Source organism: Desmodus rotundus, chromosome 9 (assembly GCF_022682495.2).
Source record: "Desmodus rotundus isolate HL8 chromosome 9, HLdesRot8A.1, whole genome shotgun sequence".
NCBI lineage: Eukaryota > Metazoa > Chordata > Mammalia > Chiroptera > Phyllostomidae > Desmodus > Desmodus rotundus.
Window position 1 is genome coordinate 16,575,319 of NC_071395.1, and position 22,446 is coordinate 16,597,764.

At 43.0% G+C, this 22,446-nt stretch overlaps 1 protein-coding gene across 3 annotated transcripts in view; it reads left to right on the plus strand.

The window, feature by feature from the left end:
* Window positions 1-22,446, plus strand: part of ARHGAP10 (Rho GTPase activating protein 10) — a 242,196-nt gene that overhangs the window by 49,805 nt on the left and 169,945 nt on the right. For 2 of the 3 annotated variants that reach the window (XR_006656673.2, XM_024568805.3), the window contains exons 2-3: window positions 17,251-17,346; window positions 17,420-17,481. The exons of the other annotated variant lie outside the window; for it this stretch is intronic. Coding sequence is in view for 1 of the 2 variants with exons in the window: in XM_024568805.3 (XP_024424573.2) it covers window positions 17,251-17,346; window positions 17,420-17,481 (158 nt within the window). In the remaining variant the exon portion in view is untranslated. The remainder of the gene's footprint in view (window positions 1-17,250; window positions 17,347-17,419; window positions 17,482-22,446) is intronic. 3 annotated transcript variants of the gene reach the window in all.

A 22,446-nucleotide genomic window follows, 5' to 3' on the forward strand; every position in this document is an offset into this window, starting at 1 on the left:
GAAGTGATAGTTCAGAGAAGTGATTGATCATAATCTTGATTCTCATGACGTTGTCATCGGTGTCTTTGGCATGGCCCTCTTGTTCATATAGTTAATGTGAACTCAATACCTGTGAACTCATCAACATCTGAAACATGGGCAGCAACTTACATTTGCCAGCGCTTCTCCCTGCTCCATCCCTCGTCTGCTCCCCCCACACATTCTGTTCTGAGCTTTATTATTCTTTATAACCTATTCTGTGCAGTTAGTTGTCTTCCATCTGGGTCTTGCTTTCCTCCTTCTCCTTTAGTAGTATGATTTATCCAGGTTGTCGCATTGGCATCGGTCCATTCATTATCACTGTCATATAACATTCTTGGTGGTGGTATTGTTTTTCTATCATTTCATATTTGAATAGGTATTTGGGGGTATTTCCAGTTGTCTGTTCGCAGGAACTGTTACACTGTTACAGTCACATATGTGAATCTGGGAGGCCACCATCCTGATGGTTTCTTGGATACTCCCTGGGAGTAGCGATGCTGGATTGAGTATTTTGATGTTTGACTTTGTTAGCTAATGCCACTTTTTTCTCTCAAAGTTGTATACCATTTATATTCCCACATGCAGTGGATCAGGTTGCTCCAGACCCTCTGTTCAATTTGTAGTTGTTTTTGTGTACATAATTCTCATTAGTGAACAGTTTCTGGTTTGGGGGACTTGGGTGGTAAGGTTTGGTTTCCTTGTGCTAAGGCAGGCGGTGTGGAGGAACTGGCGGAGGAACATATGTGAGCCCACCCTGCTAACAGTTGGAGTCTGTTTGAGTTTATGAAAAGAACTTGACCTTGGCTGGATGACCAAGTGGCCTTCGGTCAGTTTGCAAAACTTCATGTGTATTTGATTATTATTTTTATATCTGTAGTCATGTTAAATTTACTGGTTTTATAGTCTTGAAGGTTTATTATCTAAAATTTATGGTAGATCTAATCTCTGCTCTTTTATAGTGTCTGCTCTGTTTGGTTCATACTGGATCTTTTCCTTGTGCGTGTTTTAGTTTTGGATTATGAACTCTCACTTGGGCTTTATCTCTGGGAATCCGGGGGACCTAGGTTAAAGGTGTATTAAATTATAGAGTAGGGGTTTTTATTTACAAGTTACTTAGCAGTGATGGATAACATTTAACACACATCCTTTTAAATACACAGATGGGATTATAAAAAAAAAGTATGGAAAAATCTCCAGAATTTGACAAAAATAATTATTTCAGAATAGTACACCAGAGCTGAACTTTCAGAAACACAATGCTTGGAGTCTTAACACCAGTTTGAGAAGAGAGAGAATGGAGCCTTGAGCCAGGATTTGGGCCTGGGATCTGCCTGCCTATTGCGTAGCTGGGATCCTCCAGTGGCTGCACCCTTGTTGAAGGGGTGGACCAGAAATAGTTTGCCCCCCCAGCGCAGAAATACCAAGAAGTTTATCCTTCTTAGCCTGGGCTCTGGGTAGGGGGTAAAAGTGCTCTGATCTTGTCGTAAAATTAGAAAGCACAGAAGTTCTTAGGGTTTAAAGGTATGCCACCCAAATTTTCCCGGAGTTAGAGTAAAAATCAGTCCAGAGCCAGTGATGCCCCTCTGCTACGGTGCCTCATGGAAACAAACCGGGGGCTGTTTCCGTGTCTTCCCCACTTATTAGTAAACTTCTTGGAACGTGGGAACCTGAGCCAATGCGCTTTTGCACCCCAGCATAGTTTTGCAATGAATGGATATGTCAACAAGTTAGAATCACATGGGCCTTTTTAGCAGAACATAAAGTTCACCCACAAACATGTTAAAGTATAAAGCTTAGGAAGTGTATTCTTTTGCAGTTCAAGTTTTCTGCAGATCCTTCTTCCATTCTTAGAATAGCCTGCAGACCACAGAATCAGCAGCGTGTATTGAGCGTCTTTGCTGTTGTCTGTGCCCTGAAGGACACAGATGCACATGTGCTCTGCCCCTAGGGAGTTGTAAGTGTAGGGGAGTGGCTCACTTGGACATAAATCCTAAAGTGCAAAGTGCAAAATAAGTGACGTAGTGAATTTTCAAAGTAGTTTTGGGATTGCAGGGGTGGTATGTGATTCATTTCGCCTGAAGAATTGTTCGTTCAGTGAACATTTAATAGTGCTTCTCATGTGGTTAGTGCTTGGAGGACTGTGAGCGTTTCTAAGATTTATAGTGTGTTCACCCATGTATTAGGCAGCCAAGTTTTTATATACAGTTAATCTCTGCAGCACAGTTTTAATTCTCGCAACATCCCTATGAAAAAGATCCTATAACTACCTTCTTTTAAAAAACTTTTCATTGAAATTTACCATATATATCCAAGTATACTTTCATGCACGTGCAGTTGGGTGGACTTGCGTGAACTGTATACACTGTGTAACCAGCACCCAAAGCAAGAACAGACCAAACGTTGGAGACTCTCCAGAAGTCCCCCTCAGGCCCCCTTGACTTTCAGCAGCACGTTTTTTTCCCGATTTTGTGTCTGGTTCCTTTTGTTGGGGCCATCTGCCATTGTGTGTATTCTTGTTGCTTCTTGTTGGTGGAGCTCCCGACAGACTCCCCCTTCACGTGGTGCAGGACTTGTCTAGTGTGGCCAGTGGGGCCCTCCTTTCATCTGGGGGTAGGAATGAAGCCACACGGGCTGTCTGCTGTTGTTAGGATGGGGGTTGGGGGTCTGAATGACTTCCTTTCCAGGGTGAGGGGAATGCAGCACACCCTTTGTTGTGCCATTCTTCCGGTCCTGGAGTCACAGATGGGTTCACCTGCTAACCTGAGGGTTAACACCTTGGAGGTTAGCACCTTTGAGGGTTCTCCTTTGCTTGTCTCTTCTGTTACTTCTGGGGTTTGTGGAGCTTAGCAGGGAGGAGCAGAGAGAAGGGAGTCTAGCAGGGAGAAGGGAGTCTATGCTCTCTTCTACTCATTCATTCTTAAATGTTGGATTTAAAATGCAATTAAAGTGAAAAGTTCAGCATTTTTTTTTTTCTGCGTAGTGAATCACATACTGAGCAGTCTTACTCAGTGGTAAGGAGACTTGAGACCAAGTCAGGTTAAATGACTGGTCCAGGGGTCTCATCGCTAGTTAACTGCAAAATCCAGACTAGAAGGGGGATTCTGGGGAGGAATCCAGTACTGTCTGTTTTATTGCAGCAAAGTAAGCCAGAGAGTTCTCTAGAAAAGCAGCAGATCATTACAGTGCTATAATGCTCTGGGTTTTAGAACATTAACACACTGAAGAATTTGTACCCCAAATGGAAAACCTATCAGAATACAAGAAGAAAAGAAGCTAGTCCTAAACGATACAGACTGAGACGGAATGCCAGGCTGTATACTTCTCCCCATTCTAACACTAGTCATTTTTTACAAAGTCTAAAGTAATCCACCTCCTGTTTGTACTCTGAAACATTTGAATGACCTTATTAGATGTTCCTTCCATTTGTGTTCTATTTCAAAGAGAGGAAAGAACAGAATTAAGATTGGCAGCATCACCCAAACAAGTTAATACCATAATTCGGCATTTCACATGGCCTTTTATCAGATAATCTTGGTGCACTTCACAGACATTAGATACTTCTCACACTATTTCCCCCCTTATTGCAGAGTTAGAGAAATGGAGAAACCCAGACGTTAACTTTTCAGTTGTTTGTAATTTTTTTTCTTGAGGCCTCCAGGGTTTTAGAGAAACTAGAGTCAGAGCCGACCTGATGCCAGAACTCTTTGGGGATCTGAGATGGGAAGCTTCTTCCCCTGAGACTTTCCCTGAGGCACAGCAGGAAGGAGGTACAATACACGGGACTGAACCTGGGCTCCTTTAATGTCACCGGGGTGATAATGACCAAGGGGGGCGGAAGGTCGGCACTGGCTCCCTTCTCCCTTTGCACACTTGCTCCTCTGTTTCTGCTTTTCTGTTTCCTTCCTCTTCCCCAACATCGAGTCTTGCTGTGACAATAAAATCTCTGAACTCTGCGAGGAAGGGAATTAAGCACACAGGGCTTTGGAGAACTCTTCCCAGCTCTCACCGTAGAACTCTAGTGCAGGCAATCCACAGGCTAAAGGCAGTTGTTTAGAATTTGGAGTAAAGTTTCATAGAAAGGGATTATATTCAATAAATACTGTTGTAACTGGAAATATCAGGGAGAACACTTTGTAAAGTATGATTATCATTATCTAGCCACTATAGGGTACACCTGAAACTAATACCAAATAATACTCAGTGCTCAGTGTAAACTGTAATCGAAGAAAATGCTGGTGCGACAATGTACTGATTTTATCCCCATTACGTCACACATGTGACTTGGAGTAGCAATGCCCTAGAGCAGCAGTTTTCAGATGCTGTAGACCAGTGTTGTCTGCAGACTCTTGGTGGCGAGGAGGTAAGGGGTTTGCTTCCCTACCACCCCCAGCACTCACTTACATGGTGGCGGTGTACTATCTTGCTGCGAAACAATGTCTGCCAAACTAAACAATGCGTTTGGTGACTTGGTTAGTTTCCCTTTTGTCCAAATTCCTTGTCTCGCAGGGACCTGGGGACAAGCACTTCAGGGTCTGGCAGTTTGAATAGCACTGGCCACGAGTATGACAAAATGTTCTTGTCACCCAGTTCTTAGCGATGTGGCTATGAGGTTTCCAAGCCTCTAGTGGATTGGAAACCAGGTGAGGAGATGCTATGCGAATTTGCTATGTCATTAAGTGCCATTTAGTGTGGGAGCAAGTAACTCTGCCCAGCAGAGTCTGGGGATGCAAGATCACGAATCCGGGATCAGCCTTGGGTTTAATTCTGCGTTTACTGTGTGACCTATTAAGGTCGTGCCCCCCACAATCCGGCCCCATTTATAAGATGGACATAGAATGAGTATCTACCCCATAGGATGCTTCTAAGGATTTGGGTGATATTTATATAAAATATTCATCATAACACTAGATGCTTATTATTCTTAGGAAGAATTATTAAGTGTTAAAGTTTTGAAAAGAAAAACAAGGCGATGGTTGGTTGTGTTAGGTAATAAAAGTGTGACATGAGACCCTGATTCAGACATGGCCCAGAGAGACAAGGGACAGAACGAGGCAGACGCCAGAATTAAGTTCTTCTGTTATTTTAAAAAATCAAATTTAGGACAATTAGAAGATATTTAACCAGAATACTTGCAAAAATAATGGAAAAAAATTGACTACCTAAAAACATACAGAATTCAAAATCATAATCCAAAATAGAGGCCACAAAAGTAAGGGAAAATATTTAAAACAAAATTACATATCAAACTTGAGTACAGAGGGAAAATATAGTACATTAATTGGAGTTTATGCCATAGAGATTCTTGTTAATAGGGAAATAATAAAGATTAGAAAGTACAAAAACTCAATTTTGGAAAGACTTGATCAAATACAGTAATGAGTTTTACTGTAGTTGATCGTGTATTTTACTTCCCAGAATTATGTCACGGTCAAGGTCTGTGGTGTATAATTCAGGCTTGATACGAGAATGTCTTCCTAGTCAGGTTTGCAACTTACAGGTTTGATCCTTTGGTTTCTAGGGTTATTTTTTGCAGGCAGTGCATTTAAAATATAATTGGGAAGGAATTTATGTCTTTGTTTCATCCCATTTGCAGAAAAATAAAAGGAAACTCAATATTTCCTTTTGGAAGCTTTCCATCTCTGATTCAGCCTCCCCCCACTCCCCTTTATACTAACTGTCCCTGTGATAAATTTACTTTCTGTGACATTGCTTGGAGAATAAGGGACTTGGCTAAATTCTTGCTAAGAGTCCTTTGAACTGGAGCCTGTAAGTCATTAATGGGCTGGAAAAATTCATCAGGGTCCTTACCATTCTTTTGCTTGTATGTGTGGTTTGGTGGAAGCAGGGTAATTGATAATGTAATTAAACCTAGAATAACAGCAATAAAAAGTTTAACTGGAAAATATACTTGAGGAGCATGAAGATATTTGGTCAATATATAAGCAATTATTTCTTATACATCTTAGTGTAGTGTTTTCAGTTAGATACTGATTTAGAATAAAAACCTGAAGTTAGAATGTACTTTAGCTGTACGCTTCTACTGTATATACATCTAATAACTTGAACCCTCATTATAAAAGCCATCAGAGATGAGCCTGCTGGAGCTTGAGGACCCTTTCTTTCTTCCTCTCTTCCTTTCTTTCCTTTCTTTCTTTTCTTATGCATTATTTCATGCTTTCTAAAAAAAATTTATTATTGTTCAAGTACAGTTCTCTGCCTTTTATCCCCACCCCAGCCTAATCCCTAGCCCTTCCCACCTCCCATTTCTAATGCAGGTTGTACTTGAGTTTTGGAGGAGGTGTAGGAGAAGAGTATTCCAGGCAGTGCATGTACAGAGACCCCAAGAAAAGAGAGCACTTTGGCCTTTTTATCCCCCTTCCAGGAGTAGGAGGAGGATGATAAAAGTTGGGGTTCAGTGAGCTCAGGGGGTGAATGAATGAGGCTGGAGAGCCAGTCAGGGACCAGATCATGTGGGGTCTTTTAGAGCTTTGGTGAGGAGTTTGGGTTTTATCCTAAGTACAACAGAATGATGTAGAAGGATTTCAGCAGGGCAATAAGGAGATCCAATTTATACTTTCCGTTAGCTCTGCTCACGCTGCTGCTGTGTGGGTATTGTGCTGATGGGGAATGAGGGGAGGCTGAGTAGCCACACAGGAGAAGGTAGTGGTAGGATTCCACTGCTGGGATTATACCCTAAGAGCCCTGAAACACCAATCCAAAAGAACCTATGCATCCAATGTTCATAGCAGCACAATTTACAATAGCCAAGTGCTAGAAGCAACCTAAGTGCCCATCAATAAATGAGTGGATCAAAAAACTATAGTACATTTATACAATGGAATTCTATGCAGTAGAGAGAAAGAAGGAGCTCCTACCCTTTGCAACAGCTTGGATGGAACTGAAGAGCATTATGCTAAGTGAAATAAGCCAGGCAGTGAAAGACAAATACCATAAACTGGAACATAATCAACAAAAGAAAAAAGCAAACAAAATGTAACCAGAGACATTGAAGTTAAGAACAGTCTAACAATAGCTAGAGTGGAGGGAGGAGGGGATAATGAGGGGAGAAGGGTTTTCAGGAACTACTATAAAGGACACATGGACAAAACCAAGGGGGAGGGTGGAAGCAAGGGAGGGAGGTGGGTTTGGCTGGGGTGGGGGGGAGTGGTGGAGGGAAAATGCAGAGAACTGTAATTGAACAATAATAAAGTATTAAAAAAAAAAACCCAAAACAGAACAGTGGAGACAGAGAAGTTAAACAGATCCCTGGGACATTTTGGATGGAGAGTGGATGTAGGGGTAATGGGAAAGGGAGGAATCAAGATGATTTGTCAGAGGCCTGTCTCTTGCCCACATCTGACAGCTTTACAAAACATTTGGCACTTCTGAGCTTTCTCAGTGTCTTCTCTGAATCTGCACTCTTCCTGTCTCTCACTTTGGCTGCCTTTTCTGAGCCTTTTCTTCTTATACCTTCCCCCTTCTCCATTTGTGAGTCTCCCTTTGTGAGTCACTTCTCTATTTTCATCTCTAGAATTTCTGTACCTTCTCTTCCTAAAAAACCACTCTTTAATTCTCTCCAGTCCCCTCTCTGCAGGTAGACATTACAAGCCTCTGGCCTTGACCGCTAAATGTAGCTGCTTTTCAGAACTTCTGTTTGGATAATATGCTACTTTCTGAAATATCTAAAATGCAGTTATTTGTTTCCTCACCTTAAATTGGCTTCCTCTCTTGACTTCCCTTTTTCTTTTTAATGGTTCCACCGTTTTCTGTCACCCAGACAGGATACCTTAGTAATCTTTGATTCATTATTTTTCTTTACTGCAATTTGCCATGTAAAATCCAGTGTCATTCCCAAGTTGTGAGGGAAGAAACCGAAGTTCAGAAAGGATGTCACCTGCTCAGGGTCACCAGCTGGTCACTGGTGACACAACTGTGTGAGCCCAGGTCTGACACCAGAGCCCACACTCCCAATCACTGTGCTGTCCTATAGGCCCACAGAGCTTTGTGATAAGGATTTCCAAAGGACACCTAACCTCACTTTGCTCTTAAAATATGTCAGATTTTCAGAGATTGAGATCACTGCTATTAACAAGTCATCCTTAGCTGTCTGAGTGTTTTCTCTGTGACCACTGTGCATACTTTATCTTTTTTATTAGACATGAAATAAATTTATTAATTTGCTATAGCAGGTTATTTTCTTCTCCCCATTTTGAGGGGGAAGAAGAGAGGAGTGGTGGGTACACATTCTTCACTTCTGTTCTCCCCTAATCAATATATGAAAGGGGCCATTTACCCATTGGCTTGCAATTATTGAATTTCATTATTTGAAATAGTGTTGGCCATTGGGTAAAAAAATGTTATTTTAAAATTTAATTTCTTTCATCAGTAGTGAGGCTGAATTGCATGTTTATTGGACAGTATTTCTTTTGTGAATTACATTGATGATGATTATTTTTTCAATAGCCCTGAGGTTAAAAAACAACAAAAAACCAACCCCTCCCCAACTTGGTAAAGATGAAATAAAATGTGCAATCAGTCTTTTAAGTTCTGCATCAGAAATTGGGTTGGGACTGTCTTATATAAGACCTCTTAAGGGTTTTTTTTTTTTTTTTTTTCCAGGAAGGTAAATTCTTTACTGTTTTTAAGTAAGCATACAATAAAATGGAACTTAGCATCATTAAGTTTTAAAAGAAGCTATGCATTAATCATCTTATTTTTACATCTGATCTTTATAAACTCTGGAAGCGGCAGGGCACAGTGACCTGTTTATGGGGGAATGAGGCTCAGCCAGAGAACGCGTTGGTTCTGAAGGGGTCCAAAAGTGAGTTTATTCATGCAGACGCAGGTCTGAGAATAGGGCTTTGTTGCCATACCCCCAGACCTTTCCTTACCACTCGAGGATGTGGGTGAGGGCAGTAGCCCAGACACAGAGGACCTCAGTGACCCTTTGATCTTTGAGGACTGAGCCCAGAATGTCGGGTCCCTGTGACATCAATCTGGAGAGTCTTTGAGTCCATCTAGACAGGGTCTGTGATTTCATTAACCCGGCATCCATTTGTGGAGCATCTCCTCTTTGCCTGGTTTTGTGGCTACAGCAGTGAACCAGGTGGAGAGAGAAATCCTTGACCTCAGAGATTTTACATTTGGGGTCAAGTAGAGCCATCCTGGTGTAGAGGGGGGGGGGCTCACCATTCTTGACTTCCTCAAGTCTAGCATCTTTCTTTGCTTCCTCGTTCCCTGCCTTGTTGACTGTCCCCTACTTGGAGAGACTTCCCCTAAGTCTTCTTCAGTTTGCTCCCCTGAAAAGCGGGCATAATAATAGAGCCTGCCTCAAAGAGTTGTGATACTTAAAAGAATCCATAAATGTAACTACACCTAACGTTACAAGGTATGGTAGGTCCAAAAGTGGCCCTCCAGAGATGTCCCTTTCTAATTCCCTGAACCTGTGAATATGTTATTTTACATGGCAAAAGGGACTTTGCTGATGGGATGAAACTAAGGACCTTGAGATGCTGAGGGTATCCTGGGTCATCCTGGTGGGCCCATTGTAATCACCGTTGTCCTCAAAGGAGTCAGAGAAAGAGATGTGATAACAGAAGTGAGGAGATGGTGGCTGGGGACTGTGGGCCAAGGCACTGGGGCACTCTTTAGGTTCTGGAAAAGACAAGGAGACGGACTATGCCCTAGAGCTTGCAGAAGGAACACAGCCCTGTGAGACCCAACTTGGACTCCTGACCTCCAGAACTATAAGATAATAAATTTGTGTCATTTTAAACCAGTAAGTTTGTGGAAGTTAGTTACAGCAACAATAGGAAACTAATACATAAGTGTTAGCTGTATTTTCTGTTCTAATGGCAAATAAGATTTTCTTTGAAAAAAGGGATATGTGGCCAAAGACGGTTTGAAAACCAGTGGGCCAGGTGATTGCCAGCATGCCCTTTCTACCCGCTAGCCTCTATGGCAGGTGCTTTCTGTACCCAGAACCCAGCCCGAGTAGGGTCCACCTGTGCTGAATGGGTACAGTGCTCTTGAAAGCTGGATAAAGTGTAGGGAAGGCTGGTCTCCAGTGTGGACCTCCTTGTGAGATTGTGTGCAGTTCCCAGCTCACTCACTTCGGGAGGCTTCTTTATGATTAATCGGCTGTGCTAGTAAACAGGATCTGGCTGTCTGTCACATGATGTGTTGGTTCTTGAGCCCTGCACTCCATCCAGGTTTATGCATTTGTCTGGGGTGCATGGATCTTTGTGGACTCAGCTTAGTTTCCTTTTACTGCATAAATTCATCAACTCAAATCATCCTAGTGACATTAGACTGTGCTTTTTCAATGATTAAGAAGAACGCACTACACAAACACCCCGGTTGGGCTGGATTTGGGAGTTAGGGCCAGGAATGCCTTAACCTAACAGTTCCAGAGACTGACCGTGCTGGCCCATGAGCTGCGCCCAGAACAGCCTGTGATTTGCCCTTCAGGCCTCGACTAGCCCAGCAATGCATTTTGGGCTTGTGAGATGTTTGCACAGCTTTTTGTATCTACAAAGTGAGTTATTTACTTTCTTTTTTTACGCATACAGAGAGGCCATAACGCTGTTCTTATGTAAAGTGCAGCTGCTGCGTTTGTAAACATGGAAAACGGGAAGCAAAATGTGAAGCTAGTCTGCAGTCCTAGAGGAATTTTGTTTCCCTTCCAAGGCACTTGGATTAACATCAGCATTATTTCCTTGGCATGAATCTGGCATGAAGGATATTAAATTCTTAGAGTCCATACCCTGCCTTTCTCTAAATAAAACATTGAAGAATTCTGCGACGTGTTTTGATGTGCAGAGTGGTGGCAGAGGTTCCTTTGGCAGAACTCTCGCATAGTTGATAACCTAGTGATTTAGGTCTCTACATGCAAAGGAATGTGAGCTTCTAGGTGCAGTTTGCCTAGTTTTAAAAAGGTTTCAGAATCCAGTATGGTTTGTGAAGAATCCTGTACTTTAAATTTAATGAGCAAGAAAGGCTTGTTTATTTGCCGTATCATTTTTCCCGTTCAAGCCCAGAATTCAAGAACATTTCCTTGAATGTCCCCATTACTGCTTTGGTTGATGGGGTGGGAAGTTGCAGGAGATGACAACCTTAGTAGCCAGGTCAGGCTCGTGACTTCAGGGGCTATAGCACACCCAGGGGGCTACCTAGAAGTTCAGTTCGAGCAGAGCAATCTGAGTAGAGAGGTAGCCCCATTCACACCCAAGTGCGTCTATGTGTCTGATAGTTCATGGTCTTAACTGAAAACTGTTAATAGGTGGCTGTGCTATGAGAAATAATTTCCTCGTGTAACGTTATCAAGGGCGAGCAGTGGCAGCTCGGCCAGTGTCTGGAGGCTCTCCAGATCTGGATTACAGCTGGGCTTGGATCTTCCATGTGGTGTCTTCCATCTCAAACCCAGCAGGTCTCAATTATAATTCCTCATGTCTCAAACTGCTCCTAACCCTGCAAAGGCCCTGCTTGTGGTTTTCTCTCCCATTTGTCTATGGATTGAGGATCTAAAAATTCCAGTGTGGGGATTTTGAAGTGGCCAGCTCATTTCATGAGTGCAGATTACATTAAGTCTTTCACATTAGCTGTGCTTTCTGTGCACTCTGGCTTGGCCTTATCCACTACCTGGCATCATATCAGCTTTGAAGGCGTTGCAAGAGAGCAGTGTGCTTCAGAGTACTCAGGAATTAGTGGGCAGGAGAGGATGGGGGTGGGGCATGGAGGCCCATGCATGTGAATTTTCCATTGGGTTAGAATTCTGCATTTGAACCATTTGGATAACTAGTTGACCTCTGGGTAAAGGACCTGGGAATGATGTGAAATCTCTTGAAAGTTGGAATGATGTAACAGAAGGGACATTTGTGGAAGCTTGAGAAAACAAGGAGTTGATTCTTTGCCTCCAGGACTTACTACCAGCAGTCTAAAAAGTCTGTGACCTTGATCAAGTCACTAATCTATCTCTGAACCTACTTAAGATAAGGTAACACCAACACCTACCTGCAGGTGGATTATAAAAAGTTAAATGATATAATATTCAAGTAAATGATATAATGACAAAAATTACTTATAAAAGTAAGTGATATAAATGATTGGAGTAAACATTCAATAAAGGTTCTTCCGTCTGGTGCTCCCCCAGCCCCCATCTTTCCACTGTAGAGGGGTATCACCAGCCTTTGGAACTAGTGGATTAAGACTGGTTGAGTTTCATATGCAATGATGTTGGAAAAAACATTGTCCTTTGCACAGAGCAACTTTGTGCTTATTTCATAGACTCTACTAAACCTAGTAAGCTGTCTTATGATTTTATATTATGTTGAGAAAGGCAGAAGATACCTGTGAAAGTGTAAACTTCATGGGAGAAGAAATACACTTAAAATGTGCTAAGTAATGGAAAGGTGATAAATTTGTGATTATTAAAAAAAGTGGAGTTTGGTATGGTCAAATTTTCAAACAAAAATTTTGCATAATGAACTCTAATAACACCAGAAGGAGGTCTACAAAAAGGAAGAGTGAGTGAGGAAAATGGTTATATTCTAGATAAATTGATGTGACTACAATACTTAGTGCAGAAGTCAGACCAAAGCATGCTTCTCACAGAGAAGAAATATGTCATAATGGCTGTGCAGATGAACCCAAAGTTAATTCGCTATGTTATAAAGATTTTAACTCACAGATTTAGGAATTGTGAAATAAATGTTGGAAAACTGCTGTATGTAAGTTTTAACTTTCCATAGAGCTTCCTATGTTGAGCATAGAACCATGGTCTTTAAAGGGTCCCGACCGGGTATTTTGGATAAAATGCTCAAAGGAAACAGCTCCAGAGGGAAAATATAATTTATACCAGCATGTGTAAGTAAATATAAACATACATAAGCATAAATATATATACATGTGCATAAATGTATACACACACATACATGTCTATAAACAAAAATGGAACCAGCTTCATGTTCCTGTTGAGAACTGACAAAGCAAACAGTAGCAAAATAGAATAGTACACAGTCATTAAAAATAATAATGAACCCACACACTATTAATATTTGGAAATAGGTGCCTGACATAAATTAGAACAGACGAATCCTACTGTGGGCCCTGTGTCGGGGACACGGGAAGCAGCGGGCTGTCGGCGGCTGCCTCAGGGGCACGGTATTCTAGAGGGCGAGAACATAGAAGCCATGAGTAAACGTTGGCTAAATAAGGTACTGTCAGGTAATAAGTGCTGTGAAGAAAATAAAGTGGCCAAGGAATAGAGGGGGGCTTAGGACAGAGGGGTGACTTTATTTTAGAGAGGATGGTGAGAGGAGGGGCTTCTTAGCTGAGCCATCCGTGTTGAGAAGGACCCGCCAAGTGGCAGTGGGGGTGGGGAGGGAGCCGCCAGTTCAGGGCTCTGGAATGACTTCGGCCTGTGTGAACCAAGAACAGGCCAGTGTGGCTAGACCTTCGAGGGTAATTGTGTGGTTGCCTAGATTACAATAGAAACCGAGTTATTTTTGAATGGCCGAAGTAGCTAGGCTCTACTATTTTATGATTACAATTTTTTTATTGTTATTGTGAAAATTATGGTAAAAATACAGAAGTGTATGAAACAAATGTACATTTTAAAGAAGAATAATAAAGCAAATATCCACAGACCCACCACCAGGAATACTCTTACTCCCCTCGTAGCTTCCCGACTGCGTTGCTCTCCCTGGCCCCCAGTGTGAAACATCCTGTGACTTGGCAGATAACGATTCACTTGCTGTTCTGTGACTTAGTGACCCATACTTGCGACCCAAACATATAGTGTAGTGTGGCTTGTCTTGAATTTTATATAAAAAGACTATATACTGTGTGTATTCTTCTGTGACTTGCTCCTTTCTCTCCAAACTGAGATTCATTTGTGTCGCTCTGTGAATTTTTAGTTCGTGTTTACTCTACAGCATAGGAATATAGTGTAATTTAGCCACTTGTTCTGTTGATCAGTAACGGTTTTTTTGTGTTTGGCTATTATTGTGATCGGGTCTGTGGACTTTCTAGTCTACAAAGTGTGTGTGCCAGAGTTAATCTTGGGAGTTTACTTAGGAAAACAAAGTCTGGGTTGCAGGATAGCACCAGGTTTGGTGGACAACGCCAAACTCCACAACAAGTGGTTGTACCCACTTGTACTCTCACCAGCCGGGGCTGAGGCCTTCTGTCGCTGCATGTACAGGATGCCACCAACTCTTGAGGTTGCCGGATTTAGTAATTTTTGCCAATCTGATGGGTGTGTCGAGCTAGCTTGAGGTTTCACTTTTCACTTTTATTATCACTAATGAGTTTGAGCATCTTTTGATGTGGTTTAGGCCGTGTGGATCTCCTTCACTTGTTTTTCTGAAGGGCCGCTTCGAGTGTTTTTCCCAGTTTTTTCTTAGGGTTCTGTCTTACCTCATGGTATAGTAGCTATTTATACCTTCTGAGTGTATCTTTATCTTCCCTTTTTTAAGTCTTTATTTTTTATTTCTTTAAAATTTAATTATTTTTAGAGAGGGGGAGGGGACGGAGAAAGTGTGGGGGAGGAACATCTGTGTGACAGAGAAACAGCGGTCGGTTGCCTCTCATACCACCCACCAGGGACCTGGCCCACAACCCAGGCAGGTGCCCTGACTGGGAATGGAACCAGCAACCTTTCATTTTGTGGGACGATGCCCAACCCACTGAGCCACACTGACCAGGGCCGTTTTTTATGTCTTTAAATATTTAAAACTTTACCAGTACGGTCTTGTCTTTGCTGCCTCCTACCTGTGCAGGGAAGCTCTCCTTCTGCTGGTTGGCCATCTGGCTGATGGGACAGTAATAGGGTGACTACGTCACAAGTCTTCCATCCACCTGCAGGTTTGCTTGCACTTGTTTACACGGAGTTGGGCAAAGATGTAGAAAACTTCTTGAGGTGGAGGCTCTGAATTAGCAGAGGGAAACATTCTCTACATTCTGTTGGCCACAAGCCGTGTCCGGATTCAAGGGGTAGGAAAGTAGACTCTGCCTATTGCTGGGAGAGCGGCAGAGTCTGCTTGAAAAGAGAAGTGGCTTCAGGGCGGGGTAGAGAGTGGACGCGTGTGTGCAGTCCGTCACATTTTACGCTGTGGTTTCTCTCGTCCTCCATACTCCAAGGGGAAGAAATTATAGTCCCACAGCATCTTCTCAACATTTTAAGGGTGTGCCTTTCACCTTGAGGTCTTTCAGTGTGTGTTTTTTAAAAAATTACGTTTTAAAGAGAAAAAGAATTTGAGAACAACAAGATAAACATGAATTAGAGCAAGAAGGAGGTTTCAGAAGCCATGCCAGTGGGGGCTGTTGATGGGGGGAGGCTGTGCATGTGTGGGGGCTGGGGGTCACCTCTGCCCAACTTAGCTGTGAACCTAAAACTACTCCCAGAAACTGTCTATTATGAAAAATTAAAAAAAGCTCAAAACCAAAGTATGGCAGCAGATGAAAGGGCTGGTAAGCATTATTAGAGAGTTTAAGGCGTGCTAGAGAAACCAGCTTGCCCAGGGGGGAATGGGGGAGCCATGGTACATAATTTGGGAGTAAAGAGTAGGTTATAAAATATCAAGTAGCATTTTATAATGTAAAGGTAAAGACTCTCGCTTTCATTTCTTCTTAGCTAGCTATAATACAATGAAGAGAACAGAGAACAATTACTTTTACTACCTACCATCTTATTAAAAGAGCCCTCAGAGTTTTATATTGTTAACCTGTACTTTCTTGTCCATATTTGTTTTTTGCGAGAGGATATTCCAGTCAACAGTTATGGATTGCGTTTAATTTTTTTGACTTTTCAGTTTGCTTGACGTGAAATTTTGTTTGGATACGGTTTGTCAGTACTCACTGTTCTGAGACGAGAGCCGTAAGGAGTGCGGGAGTCAGGGAGCAGCTTCTTGGAAGGTGCGTTAGACCAGAGGCAGGCTGGTAGCTTGGCCAAGCCTGGGTTTTGGACAGATGGCCCCAGAGTAGAGTCAAGCCTTTGAAGTTAGAGTTGCTGTGCAGCTTTGTACAAATTATTTAACATCTCTGAGCTTTAACTCTCCATTGCAAGATGGAGATAATCTTTATTTTACTGATCTTCAAGAGTATTGAATGAAATAGAAACCATATTACCTGCCATGGAATGTGGCCCATGACATAAACAACCATGTATTGGAAGCAGGTTTTCCACTATTTTCTATTAATCTTTCATAAAAAGAAAAAAAGATGAGGACCTCTATATAAGTCTTTTGCAGAATGAATTCTTCCTAACATTTATGCTGGGCCTTTAGTTACCTCCTTGATGTTGTTTTTCATGAAAACATTTTCTACATCTTCTGGGTTCTCTGCCTGGAGTTTGACAACCAGGTAAGGGCATCTGGCTTTTGAGACTGGCTTCTTATATATGTGTGTGTGTGTGTATTTTTAAAAAAAATTTCATTTATAGTTTACATTCAATATTACCATATTTTGCTGTGTTTAATGCACACTTTTTGTCCAAGTATTTGAAGGAAAAATAAGGATGTGCATTATACACATACTATATGTATATCAATCTTATGTATAATGTGCATAAAAATCGTGGGTGCGCATTATACATGACAATATATGGTAATTTTGTATTGTTTCAGGTGTACTGCATAGTGGTTAGACAATCATACATTTTCAAAGTGTTTTCTCCAATACTTCCAGTACCTACCTGGCAGCATACCTAGTTATTACAATATTATTGACTGCATCTCCTGTGCTGTACCATACAACCCCGTGACTATTTTGTAATGCCAATCTTTACTCGAGACCCTTATATTTGAAACCTTGGCAGCCAGCCAGATCTCACTGAGCCCTGGAAGACACTATCCAGGGTGTGTGTGTCCACAGCCTGAAGAAATCGGTCAAGCTTTGACCTGAGGAAGCAGAGGAAGGGAAAGTGCCTTAGGGAGCAAGATGAAGCTGTGAGATCTCTGAGGAGGAGGAGGCTGGGGAGGCATTAAATAATTCTCCAGCACCTGCCCTCTGCCGGAATGGAGAGCCGAAGACAGCAAGCCCGAGAGGGCACCAGGTAGAGGGTGATGGGCCCCCTGGTGACGGCCCCCGTGGTGCAGGAGTCAGGTTGTGCCTCTTGGCAGATTGAGGGGAGGAGAGCTTTCCAGCTGTGTTGCTGGTAGGAGGAATAATCATCTTCTCAGCCTTGACTTACAACGAGGACCCAAGTCATGATCCAGTCTTTCTCTCTAGGTCTCTCGGCGGCCCAGCGGAAGTTTGCCCACTCACTCAGAGACTTTAAATTTGAGTTCATTGGCGACGCAGAGACCGATGATGAACGCTGCATAGGTACGTGAGGATGAGGTTTGGGTTTGCTCTCCTTTGCTTTGTCCACCAAATAATTATTCCTTTCTCTTGACAGATGCTTCCTTGCGTGAATTTTCTAATTTTTTGAAGATCCTGGAAGAACAGAGAGAAATCATGGTGAGTTGTGCAATGTAGATGAGTAAGTCCAGCTTTAAGTGGGGAAAACATGGGTTAACACGTTGGTTCTGGTGGAAATTTGATGCACGCATCCACGGAGGGACGTGGTGCAGAGAGCTCTGGGTGAGGTTTCTGGAGCTCGGATTTTTAGTTGCCCCATGGTGTTGGCCGTGGCAAGATCTTAGACAGGCTGCTGGGCCACTAGACCTGTTTCTTTATCTATAAAGTAGTGAGTTGGACTTAATCAGGGCCACCCAGGCTTGTGTGAGTGGCAGAGCATTTTCATTTAAATTGCATCTCACACAAAACATTAATATATCAGAAAGGTAAAAGCAGACAAGCACATGTGGAGGCACAGGGAGGGCAGGGCGATGTTAAATCTGTAGATGTCGAGGCTGTGTAGAGAGGGAGAACTCAGGCCTGGAAGTCTGTGACATCCCGCTTTGCCTTGACATCCGTGATCCCAGCAGTAATAAGAAGAGCTACACTTCATTGGGTCTTCTCCACGTGTTCGATGCTGCACTGAGTGCGTCCAGTGGAGGATCTTATTTACGCTCAGCAATGCATTTTGAGTGTGTTAAATGATACTTGCTTACCTTCCTTAAAAGCTTGCATTTACCGCTTATTGACTGATGCTCATTCACCCCACAAAGATTCGCAGTAGAATTGGTACTGGATTATGACACACTATCTGTTTTCACCTGTTTTTTCAGGCTTTTAGAAAAGGACACACTAGTTTTTTTCTACGTTCTTGAGAATGAGTACTACCTAGAATTTTGTTGAAGTGTAAGCGTCTGAGTGTGTTCAGATGTGTATGGTGGCAGTAATGATATTGAACGTGATAGCTAAGGTAGTTAACCTTTACTCTGTGCCCAGTACTGGTCTAAGCTGTATGCCGAATATTAAGTCATTTAGTTCTCACATCAACTGTACGAGACAGACCGTTACCCTCCTCCCTCCTTCCTTCTTTTTAATTATCACCTGAGGATGTGTTATTATTGACTTGGGAGAGAGAAAGAGAAAGCGAAAGTGAAAGAAACATTGATGTGAGAGAGGAACATCAATTGGTTGCCTCCCATATGCACCCCAACTAGGTATGGTTATTGAACCCGCAACCTAGGTATATGCCCTGACTGGGAATCAAACCCACAGGCTTTTTTTTGGTATACAGGATGGTGCTCCAGCCAACTGAGCCACCCGGCTAGGGCACCACCCACCTTGTTAGCCAGCTTTCTTGATGTTACTGTAATCTCATGGGTAGTATCTGGTGGGATTTCTTTCCGGTAGAGTTGGAGTAGCGGAAGAAATGGGAGGGAGGGCACAGATTTTGATTTAAAAGTGATAGGGACATGAGGTCCCTAAAAGCCCTAATATAATCTGCACTGTACCCTAAATTCTGAGATAATTTGTGTATATTGAAAATACTGGAGAGGGTGTGTGAAGGGACTGTGGCCCTGGTAGGTTTTTCTGGCACAAACCATTATTCATGTGATCCGTTCGTCACTGATTTTTCAGCTGAGTGATAGTAGATGGCAATAGTGCCGTGACGTCAGCTTTCACTACATGAAGGGGGTGTGAGTGTGTGGGTGGTGGTGCAAGTGCACGTCCTTAGCTTTGGTGAATAGTGTCGACTGCTGTCTCAGCCGGCTTTGATGTCTAGTGTACTTTCCCGGGATCCCGAGCATTCAGCAAATAGGTGCTGGATCACCTTAGAATCTGAGCACGGAGGCAACCAAAGCCAAGTCCCTGCCCTCGGGGAGGTTACAGCTAGAAAGGGGAGGTGAGAATACAAACAAACAGACAAGCACATGCTGCATTGTCAGCTAGTGATAAACACTACAAAGTTTAGTAAAGAAGGGCAAGTGGCCAGAGAGTGGGGCGGGGTCCTTTTGTAGCCAGAGTGGTGAGGGAAGGCTTTTCCACAGAGAACTGTGTGAGGCGTCCTGGTGTCTGGGGGGAGAGTTCTGGTTAAATTGGCGCTGAGTCTTGGCTCTGCAGAAATACTGTGCCATCACTGACTTGATACCCTGTTTTCGCTTCATGTTCCTTGAATTGAATTGACTAGGTCAAAAAACTGGAATGTCTTCTTAGCTCCAGGCTATAGATGGCATGGTTCTTGGAGCTGTTGTTAGCTGACTTATTGATTTAATCTTATCCATCTTAGGTTGGAGGCTGGTTTTCAGTGCAGGGCGGAAGAATTTGATGTCTGTATAAGGCCATGAACTTCAGAGAGGAATGGGAAGGTCTCTTATAACCCTTTTGTGGGAACAGCAACACCTGCTGGATGGCAGGAAACTATGCGAAGCCAGAAAGCCATGGGTGCAGCTATGACCAACCATAGAATTAACAGGACATCTAATGCTGCTGCTGCTTTTTCTTTTTACTTTTTTGTTTGGAAAATCTTGAGCCTGTACAAAAGTAGAGACAAAATATATAATTAAACCACATGTACTCATCACCCAGCTTCAATAACTATTGTCACACAACCAGTCTTGTTTCTTCTACGCCCTTTACTCGTCCCCCACTCCTTATTTTGACAGAAAGCCCGGTATCATCCATAAACACCTTAGTATGTAGCTCTGGAAGATAACTCTTTTGTACCACAGTGTCCTTGTCACACCTAAAAACAAATGACAATTCCTTAATATTACAAAGAATTAGGTCATATTCAAATTTTTCTGAAGTTCATTCACATTTTGTTGTTCCTGCCCCCTTCGTCAGTAACAGTTGGTTTGTTTGAACCTGGATGCAAACACAGTACATTGGATCAATAAGTTTTTAAGTCTCTTTTAACCTATGGGTTCTTCCTCTTTGTCCCCTCCACCTCCTTGGTAAGAGTTCCTGATGCTTTTCTGTGAGCTTCAAAGGACCTTTATGACACTTGCTTTCTGCATTATCAGTTACAATAATGAAGTTAATAGAAGTTTAATAGTTTGCCACTCAACCCATATTGATGTTATTTGGGTGTTTCTGTCTAATCTTGATAGTCAGTGGTCACTTTTTTTTAAGCATGTAAATTGCATGGAATCATTCTGGCTACCTTTTCTCCTTTAAATAGCTTTGCATACTTATGAAAAAAGTTTTTAATGCCTTACTAGAGACCAGTCTTAAACTTTTGAATAAGAAAAGATACCTCTTTCAAGAAGTGTCCTGTGTGTTTCTGGAAAGTAAGTGGTAAAGAGAGAATTAAAATACATTAGATTCGGTGCAGTGACCAAGGTGGAGAGTGTGGCTGCGTGGAGTGGGGGGTGGCTGTGCTTGTCTTCTCAGGAGGGACCAATGGAAGAAGCATTGTTTGAATTGGAGTTTAGGGGCCCAGATGCCTAGGAGACTCTGTGGGTTTTCACAAGCTCATACATCCCCAGCACAGTGACGAGGACATTAAGGATGATCTTTTAGTAGCTGGATGCCTGTGCATTCTGAGAAAAACTCTCATATTACTTCAAATATTATAAACCGCATTTTTAAAAAAGGAATGCAAATTGACACAGCTGTAAATCAAGTAGAAATATCCTAAGATGGGTTCCAAGAGCATTTAGGAAATCTTAGTGGTCGCTGAATCTCTAAAAGCAATCAGGGTTTTCTGAAGTCCTACATTAAATGATGGTATAGTGTAATCATTGTATATTTGTAAGTAAGACTGAATCATCAATGTTAAAAAAAAATATGTTTTAGAAGGCAAAGACCAATGCCAAATATTTTCAAAAAGCAGTCTGTTTCCTAAATAAATGTTAAAGTAGGATTTTGGGTTTTAAGGGATAAGGTCATCTGGAAGCTCAGTGATCCAGGAACAAATTGTTCCTTGTTGGTTTTGAGCCACCAGATATATGTATCTTGACATGTCTAATCTGTGCACTGCATAGGACGTGTGTACACGTGCACACAGCCACACACCCACACAAACACTCACACCCACGCCCACACACACCCACACCCACACTCATTCCAACAAATGCTGTCGCGTGCCTACTCCTTGCCAAACGCTTTGCCAGATGCTGTGAAGACCAATGCTCGGTTCCCACCCTTCAGGAGTTAGCTGTCCCCTGGGGGCAATGGCCAAAAGCATGACATTTCGTCCTGCTGTGTGGTGACAGGGTAGTTTAGGCATCTGGGAGCCACCATTCCTGAGCCGAGTTTACAGGTGAACCAGAGTCAGCCAGATGAGGGAGGGTAAGTGCGGCACTAGTTTCCTCCTTGAGGAAAACAAGTTGATTTTGGAGAAGAGGGAGGGGTGTGTTTGCCTGTCCCCCCGACTCAAGTCCAGCTGTGCAGCTGTTAAGGGAACTGTTGGGGCAGGAAGTGGAAAGACACCAGTCTCACCCGTCAGAGTGTTTTCCTCCATGCACAGAAGTCCAGTTTCTCTGAATGGTATGGCCTGTCCTTTAAACGGCCAATACTGCCTTGTTCAGGGACAGCGTTTTTAAGTGAGTAGTCTGTGCTGAGAATATTGCCAGCCTTGACTGTGAAAGTAAGCCTGCCACTCGAGTTGGGGAGCCGGGGACAGTGAGTGGCCAGCGTGGCTGTGCTGTGCCCTGGGAGTGCTCTCGGAGGGGAGCCCTGCGCGGTGTGGACACCACATTCCGGAGATGTTCTCTTCACCATGGCAGGACAGGGTGTACTTCTCGGGGGTGGGCTGCTGGCCAGGAATTTAAGAACCTTTAAAATAGCCCTGTAGTGTTTATGATGTTCTTTTAAAAGGGCTCCCCACCGTATTTACTTCTCCGCACATCTGAGTGCGTTTTGTCCTCTCAAACAAGACGGCTCAGTTTCTGGAGGGCTGGCGCATCAGGGCAGCTGTGCGAGGCCCAGCGGCTGAGGAGGGCTTTGGGGGAGTGGGGTAGCAGGAGGGAGGAGGTCTGGCTTGCCAGATGGTGGGCAAAAGGCACTCCCCTCACATCCACAGGGGCCTGGGGCCCACGGGGATGGCAAGCAGATGTGAGGAGGAGGTGTCCCGTCCACCAGCTG